The 13,352-nt window shown below is 35.9% G+C and overlaps 2 protein-coding genes across 3 annotated transcripts; one reads left to right on the top strand and one right to left on the bottom strand.

Moving 5' to 3' along the window:
* Positions 1-2,881, top strand: LOC122302360 (cytochrome c). Its single transcript, XM_043113573.1, has 3 exons — positions 1-335; positions 1,508-1,641; positions 2,531-2,881. The coding sequence occupies exons 1-3, from the start codon at positions 224-226 to the stop codon at positions 2,624-2,626; spliced, it is 342 nt and encodes a 113-aa protein (XP_042969507.1). The 5' UTR covers positions 1-223; the 3' UTR covers positions 2,627-2,881.
* Positions 2,882-3,273: 392 nt separating this feature from the next.
* LOC122302359 (protein phosphatase methylesterase 1-like) lies at positions 3,274-8,993 on the bottom strand. Of its 2 annotated transcripts, XM_043113572.1 has the most exons (14): positions 8,835-8,993; positions 8,219-8,531; positions 8,034-8,118; positions 7,858-7,928; positions 7,421-7,535; positions 7,207-7,286; positions 6,823-6,907; positions 6,641-6,721; positions 6,216-6,310; positions 5,980-6,030; positions 5,617-5,697; positions 4,459-4,531; positions 4,287-4,364; positions 3,274-3,678 (listed from the first exon to the last, which is right to left on the bottom strand). In XM_043113572.1, the coding sequence occupies exons 2-14, from the start codon at positions 8,323-8,325 to the stop codon at positions 3,640-3,642; spliced, it is 1,041 nt and encodes a 346-aa protein (XP_042969506.1). In that variant the 5' UTR covers positions 8,326-8,531; positions 8,835-8,993; the 3' UTR covers positions 3,274-3,639. The 2 variants fall into 2 exon arrangements, with proteins under 2 accessions (XP_042969506.1, XP_042969505.1); XM_043113571.1 differs by having other exon boundaries at positions 8,219-8,882.
* Positions 8,994-13,352: the final 4,359 nt, after the last annotated feature.

The following is a 13,352-nucleotide window of genomic DNA, read 5'->3' as shown; positions in this document are numbered from 1 at the left end:
TATCACTCATCTACCCCAAAGGAGTGGCATGTGGCAGGCCAAACGTTCAAGCTGCTCTCGAATATTCTTTCGTTTCCGTGTACGTAGCTTCCTTTAACCTAGGAACTTCAATTTAAACGCACACTTTGAACCAAACACCTCTCTTTCGCTCTAAATTCTCTCTTCAACATTCTCGGCCTCCTTGGAAGGAAAAAGTGAAGGAAAAGGCGGAAACGGTAGAGAAATGGCGTCGTTCGATCAAGCTCCGCCAGGCGATCCAAAGGTAGGAGAGAAGATCTTCAGAACCAAGTGCGCTCAGTGCCACACCGTGGATAAAGGTGCCGGTCACAAGCAAGGTAAATCTTTCATCTCTGTGCGCCACGAGCGTGTTTATTTCTTTTCTTTTTTTTGGTGATTCGGTTATTATGTATATAGTTTTTCTCGATTTTATTGTGACTTGTTTGGATCTGATGAATCGAGACTCGATTAATTCCTATTAGCTTTTATTACATACATTTTCCCATTTTTTAAGGCGGTATTTGTTTCTTGTTCGGACCTGATGTATTTTAGGTTTATTTCAATAGTATCTTTAATTTTCAAGATTTAGGTGAAAGATTATGCTCAGATCTGACTGATTTTTAAGGTCAATAAATATATTTGAGAACTTCAAAATTTAAAAATAAAAATAAAAATAAAAAATTAAGTTTTAGCTCTGAAGTCTGAACTTCCGGAAATTAAAAAAAAAAAAAAAATTACTTGGAATAAGTTGAATTGCTGAATTAGGTTTATTATATTCTAAATATAAATTTTTCTTTTCTATTTTATTCATTTATGGTCTCATAAAAAGATAATACTATTAGAAACCTGTACCATGTCATGTTTTCCTCGATTTATATTTTTTCATTTTTGAATATATGAGAGATAATTAGCATCCAGTTGTGCTTTACTGACTTGATGTTTAACTCTACAGAGGGCTAATTTTGCAATTTTGATTCTAAACTTGCTATCACAGTTCTTCTCTGCGTATGTGTTCATATATATGTGGGGGTTATGGATTCCTTTTCCATCTTTACTGTTATGTGGCGTAAGCTTGGTGTCCTTTTAGTGATTAAGTCACTCATTCAAAACTTGTAAATGTTTTTGTATATTATTCCTAATTAGTGTTTTCTAATTGAAGAAGGTGCCTTAAATTTTTCTTTGATTCTGGACTGATCCAGATTTGAAGTTTAAAGCAATAAGCTGACCTTTAAAGAGGGATGCTTGGAAAACCCATTACAACGATGGATAAAGATTTCAAGTATAAAGCAATATAGTGGCTTTTCATTTTTGACTGGCCAGTGTTATTTGTTGATTTTTTATTTTTAGATCGGTCATTGCTTATGATTGTTTGCAGATGGACTCTTCATTTTATCAAATTGGGATTTTTTTTGGGCTTTCAATTTTTCAAAATCATTTTCTTTTTACTCCTTTCTGTTTTTTTCTTTTCAAATTTTTGGACTCATCCACATGAACCGTCTGGAATTTTCAGGACCCAATCTGAATGGCCTGTTTGGACGACAGTCTGGTACAACTGCTGGGTACTCATACTCTACTGCTAACAAGAACATGGCTGTGATATGGGAAGAAAAGACGTTATATGATTACTTGCTGAACCCTAAGAAGGTATGAAATGATGAAATATAAGTTACTTCCATCATGGACTAATATGCAGTGATCTAGTATGCATTTGACGTTATTGTGATGTTTTGTTGCTTATGTCATGACTTCCTTAACTATTCCCTCAGCTTCATATGAATGTTTCTCTCTATTTTATCATGAGACTCCTCTCAAACTGTTGCTCACTGTGAAAGGTCCCCAAAGGAGGTTTCAATAACTTTCCTAAACTCACTATTTCATTACTTGAAAGTCTAATACTGCTTTTAATGTTTTTTTATTAGAAACTCATACCTTTTCATTGGAAAGACAATGCATCAAATAATGTCCTAAAAAGTTGGACTTTTCAAACATGACCAAAAATGTGGGTTGGGGTGAGTGCTAAATTTTTCCATGTAAAATGGTCTATGTTAGCACTCAACAAAAAGAAATTATTTCTCTTACAGGGTTTTTAGAATACAGATCCAATGGGTTGTTTGTTTTTTTTTTTTTTTTTTTTTTTTTTTTGTTTCTTGAGAGAGCAATGGGTTAGTTTTACTGGAATATGATGATGATGAAAAATTAACTTAATTGTGTGGATAAAAGATCACCAAATCTGGTTAACTAATGACAAATAATTTACGGCTATGACCCTTTGTTCCTTGATGCTTTTAAGCATATGTAGTAAAGACTTGTTCCCTATCAATTTAATCGGAACAATAGACAAGTGCACACTTACACAGAATAAAGTTGAATAGAATTTGTTTAAAGTTCTGTATTCCTTTTAATGTTTTATAATTAGTTTGGAAAATTTACAAGAAAGACAAGAATGTGTATAGCTCTGTTTGTAAGAAATATTTTTGGTTGCATGTTTTTTGGTTTCCACTACTGATTCTTGTGGCCCCTTTTTTTTGTGCAGTACATTCCCGGAACTAAGATGGTCTTCCCGGGACTGAAGAAGCCACAGGACCGTGCAGACCTTATTTCATATTTGAAGGAATCTACTGCATCCTAAATACTTCTCCATACCTTAGTTTCCTAGTTCCATTTTGCAGTTGTTGGAGTTTGTTTCACACAGTGCGGATGAAGTGCTATTTTTTACCAATAATATAGACCAAGTAGGTCTGTAATATGATCTTTTGGTCATTTATCATTGCATCTCAACAGGTTCCGTAATTGGCAAAGCCGCAAATGCGACATTAATTTCCATTTAGCCGTTTGTAAGGTTCTCATGAATATCTGGATGAAAGAAACATTTTTTAGTTAGTTAGCTTCTTGGTCCCAGTATCTGTCGCGTCATTATTGGTTTCTATGTTGTCCTTTGAGTTGCAGCTGAAAACGGTGAAAGGAAGAATGGGAAAATACCCCCCATTTGCGTTTGCGTTTGCGTTTGCCTTGTTTCCCATTTCTAGTCGGCATCTGTGCTTGATAAAATAGAAATCATCACTTGTGAAGTTTAGCTGTTTGGTAGCCTCGTGGTTCCGCACAGATTTAGAGAGTAATAACCAGCGCATTAATTCTGAATGTATCACTTATGGCCACTGGCTTTTTGTGGAGGAAATCTCGTGGCTATGGCGTTTACCGGTCGTAGAAAATATCACTAACTTCTCACCATTCCGTGAAAAGTAGCACGTGGCTGTGTAAGTGCTCATAGTCTATATATTACCTTAGGCAAAGCATACACAATATGTTATTAACATTGCATGCAAAAATATCCTTGTATCGTTTCTTTAATAGTTAGTTGTAGCCATGAAGGCAAATCGAGATAGAGCCTCTGGAATGGTATATCTGCAGCAAATATTTACAAAAAAGTTGGCACATCTCAGAAAATTCATGTCCTAAACTCCATGGACCATAAGCATTTGATCAACATCTCCAAACTGACTATCCACCACACCCTGCCAACATTGATAAAATAAAATAAAACTCTGGAGAACAGAAAGTGCAACTATTGAAGAAAATGCCGGTACTATGCCGTCAGTCTGTCATCTTGGAGGGTGTTGTCATCCTTCGATAATCCATCTTTGTTCATGGTTGTGATTGGGATGGCCGGCGGAGACCTGGTATCTGTAACACAAATTGGGTTATATATGAATACAGCCATAAAAAGCACTGATGGGGCCAACTATAAAGGAAAAGACAATCGAATTCATGAGCAGTACTACAATCTAGCACATTTTTAAAGCATGTGCTGTTGCAGTAAAAGTATGCACTGGAAAAAAAAACATTACATGTGTACAATGGGACCATTAAAAACCTTCATAAATTAACCACGAAATCAAATTGCATTTGTTGCTAACAAAAAGCAATTTAATGGTGCATGTCTTAGTCGAGGCAAGCCACTAAGTAGCCCTAGTTTAAGTATCTGTAACACTTCCTCCAACTTGGAACCCTTGCTTGAGAGGTATTGAAGTGTGATCATCTCAGAATTGTAATAGACCTAAAGCATGCCCTCGACATTAAAGGCATGTAGCTCAGTGAACCTCAAGCTTTGGAATTGGAACCCTTGAAGTGGCATGCCATGCCTGGAGACATTACACAAAGCCCCCTTCATCATCATCAATCACTATTATTATTATATTTAACCTTGAAGGTCTCTTGGATTTTGAATAAATCAAACCAAATCCTTTTCCCGCATACCACACTATTTATTCGGTAACAGAAGATATACCAACCTCAATTCCATGGGGGCCTATACGGTTACGAGAGATAAAATTCAGGATCAGATTAGAAAACTCTTCAGGTACATCTTCCTACAAAAATTTGCAACACATAAGTTACAACTTTGCAAAACATAAAAGCAGTTGAGAAAAAAGAAAGACCTGGCATGAAAATAACGTTAGTAACCTGTATAGCATGTCCAGTGTGTCTGACGACCACCATTTGAAACTTGCCTTGCATCTGACCAATTGTGAGAGCTCTGTTACAAAACAGTCCAGAGAACTTTTCAGAAAACCAACTGACCAAATTTAAGCTAAGACAAGCCTGCCTGGTATTAATAAAAATGACCCATTTTCCCATTTTAAATCATAAAGGAAAGCTCTTAGAAAAAAAAAAAATCATAAAGGAAAGCAGCGTGGCTAAAAAAGTGTAAACAAGTAACCATTATGACTATATGCAATTCAGCAGCTATTTTCAAGAACTCTATGTCCCTATCTCTGTACAATGATTTTGGGCCAACAGGACAAAACCAAAGCTACAAGTCCCAAATTTATGTTTGGTAAAACTCTTATCTTATTTTCTTTCTTTTCTTGTTGAGCGTTGAACCTAAGAATAACACAGACCTCACCTTTTATCACTCGAGGGAAAAACCCAAGTGCAGTTTTTATCTGAGAATCATGCTTACTTAAATTTCCAGATTTATGGCTGAATCTGACAGCCGGTTTTTCCTGTACTTTTCCTAGTTTTCCACTAATTTCTTTTTTCATGATAGCTTTAAAAAGTGAAACTTCTACATTTTTCACTTGATTTTTTGGTAGATTCCTTGCATCTGCTGAGTATTTCAACGCCAAGCTAACCCAATTCAACTTGGAATCTTGTTTAAATCTGATTTTGCTGACTTTGAACATATATTGCAATTATTAATAATCACATTGCTATTCTAGCATTACCACCGTTTCTTCCAGTATAGTTTTGTTTCCCTACATATGTAAAAAGGTTGGCTTACCATGTGAACAGTTATCATCTAGATAATGTTTCAAGGTATTATTGAAAGCATAAAGCCTGTGTTTTGTGCTAATTGCAGTGTACTCAGCACATAAGATATTCAGCTTCATGCTAGTCATCATACCATGCATCAGTTAAATTTGTGAAGATGTCATGTACAATCAAAGAGAAAAATCCCTCCCCCCCCCCCCCCCCCCCCCCCCCCTCTCCTCCTCCTCCTCCTCCTCCTCTTGTTCTTTCCTTCTTTGGATTGCAGAAAGTCTCATAACTATGCATAACAATGTATGATGAACTTGTTAAAACTCAGTAAATTCATAAAGCAAGTTAAAAGTACAGAACCTGTCCAGTCTGTCTGTTCCTGCTAACAGCAGGAGCTTTGGAACAGAACATGAAAGATACTTATCTGAAAGACGTTCATACCTGTATTAACACTGGTTTCAGTAATCGAATTAATAAAAATGAATTATGCCACAATATGTAGCACGAAAGTGCTACGGTACTTCACTAGTCAGTCCAATGAGTAAAATATTAACACACTACCAGTGGAAAACAGTTCAACCACAACATCCAAGCCGAGATAATATCCCCTTATGTGCATAGAAGTTATAGGTTTTAAGTACAATACCCACTAGTGGATAAAATAAGCATAATCCCAAGAAAACTTAGTGAACCTTCATCCTAATAACAAATATTTATTCATACCAGCCTCTCCAATATTGTTCCGTCTCTTCTAGACGTGCCCGGTAAGTATAACTGCATAACAATATTAGAACTGTGAGTGTGAGGTGCAGGACAATAATCCATCCTGAATCAACAATACTAGGCAACTACTAATCATGTAAATGGATAAAATTGTGGAACCTAGAATCTCTCCATATATTCAACTAATAATGATGTATGCTTGCTTTGCCTATAAAAAAAATGATAGAATCACTAACCATTTCTTTGCATCATCATACTTTAATGTGGAAGGGATGGACACACGAGCTGAATCCACATTTCTCAGAGAACTTCCTTTTACACTCCATTCAATCTACACAGAAAAACTCACATTCTTAAGACAGCCAAATGTCACTGGTGAAAATAGCCATCCCAAACAAATAGCACACACACACACACACTTCATTGTGAGGGACAGTATACAGGTCCATGAAGAGAATTTGAGATTTCTTCTTATAATGCCACTCGATAATTTTAAAATCTTCTCATTTTTATCCACTGCTTACACAACATCAAATCTTATTGCTAATCATGCAAGGGATAAGTCCATAAAAAGAACAAAATCGCTTATATGAAGAAGTTCCAAAGCCACAACAGTCTCAACAGATATATCAAGTAATATAAAACACTAGACGACTGGTACCGCTTTTTCAAAGCTTGAAAAATGTTGCATCCTGCTTGATAAGATTTTCTGCATATGAATTAATGAAGCCATTGCCGTTCCCTGAAATTTTTTAAGGACAGTCACCATGGCTTCAATATACTACTACTGATAAGCAAATAATTACAAGGCAATGCTGACAAGGGTATATTATAGAAAGCAACCTCTACAACATCCACAACAACCAGCCCAGCCAAGTTAGGTAACAATCTCTTTGCAGCAACGTGCACAGCGACTGAACCACCCATGCTGTATGAGTTCAACATTAGTCCAATTTACAATAGTAAAGACAATCATAGTAGAATTTAAACAAATAATTGATAGACTTTGCAGTTTTGTAAATGAAAACAAGATAGATAAATTCAATGCATCCATACACTAAACCACCACTCATCCTCCTTTTTCTCCAATAAGAATTATTCTTTTTTTCGGTAAGTCCACCAAGAAATTGATTCTCATGCTTGAAATTGATTCCCACTAAGCAAGAGAATTATACAACCCAAGAGCGTTAGATTGAAAAAAAAAAAAAAAAAAAAAAAAAAAATTACCTGTGGCCAACAAGCACAGTTGCAGGGGGTGAATCTCCATACATTGCTTTCAAAACAGCCAAAACATCATTGCACATCGTCTGCACTTAATAAAATTATAATTCAGGAATAGCTTATAAAAACTATACTGACGAATATTATACTTCAAGAATTGAAAATTAAAGCCTAAATTACATGACTTGTGGACTACAATTTCTTCTGTTTATATTTATACCTCAAGAGATAGGTCAACGCCATTTTCTGTCACAGACTTTCCATGTCCTCTCAAGTCCATCGCCACTACTCGAGCTTTCTCCTTGATTTTACTTGCTGCTAACGCAAATGAAAGCCTGACCAGAGAACCGCGTGGTATAACCTTGTCAGACAACCAAAGTTTGGCTTACAACAAATGAACTCATACCTACATACATACAAACATACAAGTGAGTGCACACGTTTGTGCGTACCAAACGGTTGGTGTGCACACTCTTCACTAACTTGTATACAAAGACCCACAAATTCTAGCATTCATTTTGTAACCAGTATACTGCAAAAATATTTTCTTATCAAAATCATGCTTCATGTTCACCAAAGCACAACTGTATTTACAAATGAGCAATAACAATAGTAGTGTTGTTAACTTGTTGAAGAATACCAAACAAAGAAACATACCCAGAAAAACCACCTCCATGTAGACAAAACACAACCGGCCCTTCTGTTCCTGCTATATATACATGAAACACCTAAAGTCATTAACACAAAGAAAACATGTTAGAAAGACGATAAAACCAAACCAATTTGTTTTCTATTAAATGTCGCCTGGATGAACAGAATTATCCACAACTAACATTATCTGTTTCCGGGATATTAATGTCATCCTCTCGATCAAAATAGCCCGACCAATCCACCGGTGAGTATTTCTGTGACGAACTCCTACAAAAAGAATGCGAAAAAAGACCACAAATTAAAAACAAAATGGTAAAAGAGTAAGATCTAATTGATCTGAAGGCTTAGAGCAGGTAGGGGAGCTCACTGAGTAGGAGGGCGATCAGGCTTGGAGGCGAAGGCAGAGACAGGTCGCTGGGTTTGCTGCTCTGGGGTCTCGTCTTCGAGAAGCGTAGTGAGGTTTGAGGAATCCATTTTCTTTCTGTTCTTGATCTGTTTCTCCAATTCCGCTCCACAGAAGCCTTTAAAAAAAAAATACACCGCACGGAAAATGCTGACTGGGATTAAAAAAGAACAAAGAATCAACTCCAAAGTCTCCCTCCTTTCTCTCGTACAGAACACCGTTTCTTCTCTTCTTCTCCCAGGGTAGCCAACCTCCTCATTACGATCAGCATCCCTCACTGAACATTCCTCCGATGATAAGCATCAAATAAACTCAGAAAAGTAGTTCAATGTGATACAACTTTAACATTCACAGAAACCAAATTGAAAAGCCAGAAGAAACTCGAGCTCCTAGATTCCGAATCACATCCAACAGCCACACTTAAAAATTACCGTTTCTTCACAATCCCAAAAGAAAACAGAAACCATATTCCGAAGAGCCAGAAGAAAACAATAGTACCAGAACATAAGAGCGAAAGTTGTAGAAACTGTATACGAAATCGGAGGATAACACGGAGAGGGTGAGATGTGAAACTTCGTACCTTGCGTTACGTTGTAGTGGGATCTGAAGGGAGCTGATGATTCTTTAGCGTGCAAACTTCAAAGGGATTGTATATGTCCGTAATATGTGTGGGCTTAGGCTTGGGCTTATTTTTGGGCTTGAGCTTGGGGTAGCTCTTTATGTTCTAGCTGTTGCTCAATGGGATCATTTTCCGTCAGCCTAACCATAAGTCGGACTAGAGACAGGCCTACTTCACAGCCCATAATCATCAGAAGTAGAATTACAAGTTTTATATCACTCAAGTTTTATTTTGAAGGCTTGTTCATTTTTTCTGGCCCGGTCCGGAATCCGGATAAGCGGGTTCCTGGTTCCAGCCCGGTATCCGTTTTTTTCTAAATGTTTTTTTTAAAAAAAAAAAGTAAATTCAACAAAATATAATAGGAGAGAATGCATTCTACAAGTTGATAGGAAACTAAATTTCCAAGCAACTCACTGATGCGATTTCATGATCAAAAGGGCAAATTTTCAACGAGCAGGAAAATCTCGTGAGAATTTGATCATGATGGTCAGAACCTTTGTAAACGATATTATTAATTCTTGCTTGAAATACAATGTTCGGGACATGAGTTTCGACTTTCAAGTATCCATGAGAAGTCAGAAAGTTCAGATTACATTTTCTTATCAACAAGCTGTAGTCAACAACAAGAAATACACGGAGCGTAAAACATCAACCAATGAATGACGAGTGGTCCAGCAACAGTGGCGATCCCTGTCCTATGGCTCTAGCAAAGAATCTGGAGTGGTGCTCCTGGGGTCTAATACCATCCACATGAAACCCAGCAACATTAAAAAGACTTCTTGTGGATGAAATATGGTGTGTCACGTAAACCAGCTTGTGCGATCCATTGATAATAACAACGATGATGCATAACGTGATTCATTGCACAGTGCAACACTTGACAATTTGAGATTGATCGAATTGAAAGGTTTTGGAGTTTATCCACTTGTCCTTACAATCCGACGTGTCGAAGGAGACCAGTTTATATAAATTTAATTGGTGGTTGTTGGGGGCTTTGGCAGTATCTATTTGAAGTGGTTTCTTTGTTTTAGACTCGTCTAATTGATTTATATAAGAATATTGCACATGAAGTCGACGGGGTTAGGTAATTTATATATATATGGATATTAGGGTATTGAGGAGGACACTCGTGACTGAATTGACAAGTGTCGTGGCCCGATTGTGTCACTTTATTCCTACTCCTTAGGTAGGCGTTCATATCAATGGTGACATTCTAGATGGTTTATATATTTTATTTTATTTTATTAATTTTTTTATTTAATAATTAAAAAAATGACTATTGATAGATTTTTTAAAAAAATATTGGAAAGTAAAAAATAAATAAATAAAAAAAGTACAATTTGCATTATTGGTACACCTAATTGTCAAACCTGGGCATATTAGCACTAGCACTTTTCTAAACAAACACAATATATTATAATTAAGGAATACAGAAATACATGAATAATGGGTAGGGGGACAAATACAATTTCTTAATTGATGCAACACTGTATAAAAGAAAAAGAAATAGATACCGAAAACAAATAAATGTTTCACATCCTTTCCTATTAAGAGGGAGCTGTACAAAGTGTCAGTTTTTATATAATCTGTCAATCTGATTATGGGATTGTAGTTCCATGACCTGATTATGGGATTGTAGTTCCATGAAGGTAGGTCTAGGTGATTATAATAACTGAATTTTGTCTTGAAGTGGCTATAGGGAAGTCCATTGCCTTGTATTCAAGATCTTGTGATCAAATAGGACCATTCTTATAATAAAAAACCAGATAAAAATATGAACTCCATCGGGTTGTATATCATTGCAAAAATCAGATGCAAAAGTAAAAAAAGTAGGGTTTATGAGTTGTGCCGAAGAAAGACCACAAAGGAACCAAAGAAGAGGTGGTGATTGTCGAGCGCCAATGATTCAAATATTTTACTAAACTATTTAAATATAAGAGTATCTTAACAAAATATGGAAAACGTAATAAGGAAAATAATAAGAAAAGAAGTAAGATGAGAAAAAAATATACAAATTATAGTTTAGACCAATTTCAATAAACTTCGTATTATATGATGGTATGTAGGGTGCTTATTACATTGTAGTCACAACAGTCAAATTTGAAGGATCTTATGGTGGCAAATCTATTAGTTCGGCGCGTGTGATGAGAAAAGCTCCATAAGGGAAGCGCGCGAGACTTATGTGCAGCGATTATCACGAAACTATCACTTCTCTATGAACAATTGGTGGCTTGGAGCCTTCTCGTACCTTGCGGAATAAAAAATTATATAGATAATTATTGTATAACTTTTACACCAACTTTTTTTAAAAAAATTAATAGTATTTTAAATTTATTTAAATTTTGTTTGAATTTGATGACTTTAAAGCTTGAATCCAAAAGTTAACAATAGTTTTATTAAGAAATTATAAAATAAATGCATATACATCATTTTTCCATACATTAATGTCGCGCCTGGTTAAAAGAACTTACAAAGTAGCCACTGTAACATTACACTCATTACGTGACTGCGTATGTCTTTTTCATTTTTTTTTAACATCTAAAACGTGGTTCTTTCTCTACTTTATTTTCTTCTTTAACTTTTGTGAGAGAGATATAATTGGTTTTGGAGTAGAAATATAGCGACCGTGTTTGGTTAGGAGGAAACTAGGAGAAAAAAAGCTTTATTTGGAAATTCTTGTTTGGGTACGTTCTATTTGAAGGGGACGAGCTGGATAAATTGGATTGAGCATCGTTATCAATACTAAGCGTTGTTTTATAGAATGTTCTAATTGGAGGAGGAAAACACATTTAAAATTAAGATTTGAGACCTAAATTCCTGAACCTCATTTTCTTATTATTTTGTAACAATAAAAAGAAAATTGCAGAAAGAAAGAAAAACCTCTAACTGCTGAACCATGTTTGAGCGTGAGCAAGAGAGAGAGAGAGAGTCTTAGTTAAACTCTTTACATGTTTCATTCTGTAAGTGTTGTTAAAGGTGTGTATACGGATGGACATGCAGTAGAAGGAACCTAATACCTAAAATGAAGATTAATTGGGTTCGTTGAAGGGAAAATTATGAGGCGTTTCTTTCTATAAGAAACTTCCTTAAGAGTTTTTGAGCAAATGGGTTCGAATCCGTCTGAAATGCAGGAACTAAGGACACCGACAAGCTCAGCTACAAAATCTTCTCCATCCTGAAGAGCAAGTTCCTCTTCGGCTACAACAATCAAAGCTTTAGGTTCCCAAGCCGATCGCTCCCTCGACCACCGAAACTTAGCCTCAAGCTCAAGCCAAAGTCCAATCAGCCATTGTTGATAATAGCGTCTCGACGATCAAGAACCAAAGGGGTAAAATCTGCATTCTTAGCATCGACGACACTAGCATGCAAGGCATTCTCTCCTGTAAAGCTTTGGCATATTTGGAAAACGCGCTCAAAGTGAAATCCGGTAATTCAAAAGCCAGAATTGTCGATTATTTCAATGTTGTTGTTGGCTTTGACGTCAGGTATTTTCACTGCCATGCTCTTTTCCTCGAAAGACTAGGGACGCCCAAGTTTCAAGGCTGACGACACGTGGAGGTTTCTGGCTGAACAAGGGAAGAGATTTTACCGCTCTTCAAGTTTTGGTTCTGGCTAAGGGATGCTGTGATGGGCTTGGCCTCCTTGGGAGGGCTGAGGTTGTGGTTCCTGTGGTGCTTGGTTTGGCTATCGAAGAAGACGAAGGATGCTTGGTGGTGCCTGGCTTCGATGGATGTTGAAGAAGATAAAAGGGGAAGGAGTTGATTTCAGGAGGGCATTGAGGGTTGTGAGGTTGGGGGGAAGGGTTAAGAGATGTAATTCTTAAAACCGGTTTAGTGTTTTAGTGAACCCGGTTCACACGTAATGTGTGTGACAGATTCACCCAAAATAGTGATTGCTCCCAGATTTTTTCTAAAAGCATCAATACATGCCACGCTCTTTTTGAAAACCATAAATTTATGGCTTATAATATTTAATATCATAAATGTTATATTCAAACTTATTTATAAGCTATGTTTAGATGTCAAGTATATCTTAATTCATCTCAAATTAATTATTGATAGGAGTAACTATTTTTTAAATTTTTTTATAAAAAATGTTAAATTCATATCAACCTATTCCATACATTCAAACACATATATCAACATATTTACATTTGAATATATCTTAATAAGACCTACAAAATATTAATATTTATAAATTAATTCAAATTATCTAAGATTAACTTAACATCTAGATGCAACGTTAATTTTTCCATTCTTTATTGCTAACTAACTAATCAAACGTGACTACATTTTTTTTTGCGATTTCTAGAGCAAGAGACTGGAGAAATGAAGCCATCATCACGGGGGTCCAAGTGGAATAGATCGAGAATAGGTGCTATCTCCCCCTCAAACACAAAAAAATAATTCAATTTTTTTAAATAAAAAAATCAAAACTATATTTTAATAATATTTTAATTTTATAATATTTTTTTAACAT

The sequence above is a fragment of the Carya illinoinensis genome, chromosome 3 (assembly GCF_018687715.1).
Source record: "Carya illinoinensis cultivar Pawnee chromosome 3, C.illinoinensisPawnee_v1, whole genome shotgun sequence".
Classification (NCBI taxonomy): Eukaryota; Viridiplantae; Streptophyta; class Magnoliopsida; order Fagales; family Juglandaceae; genus Carya; species Carya illinoinensis.
Note: the sequence above shows the minus strand (reverse complement) of the source record. Positions and strands in the feature narration are given on the sequence as shown.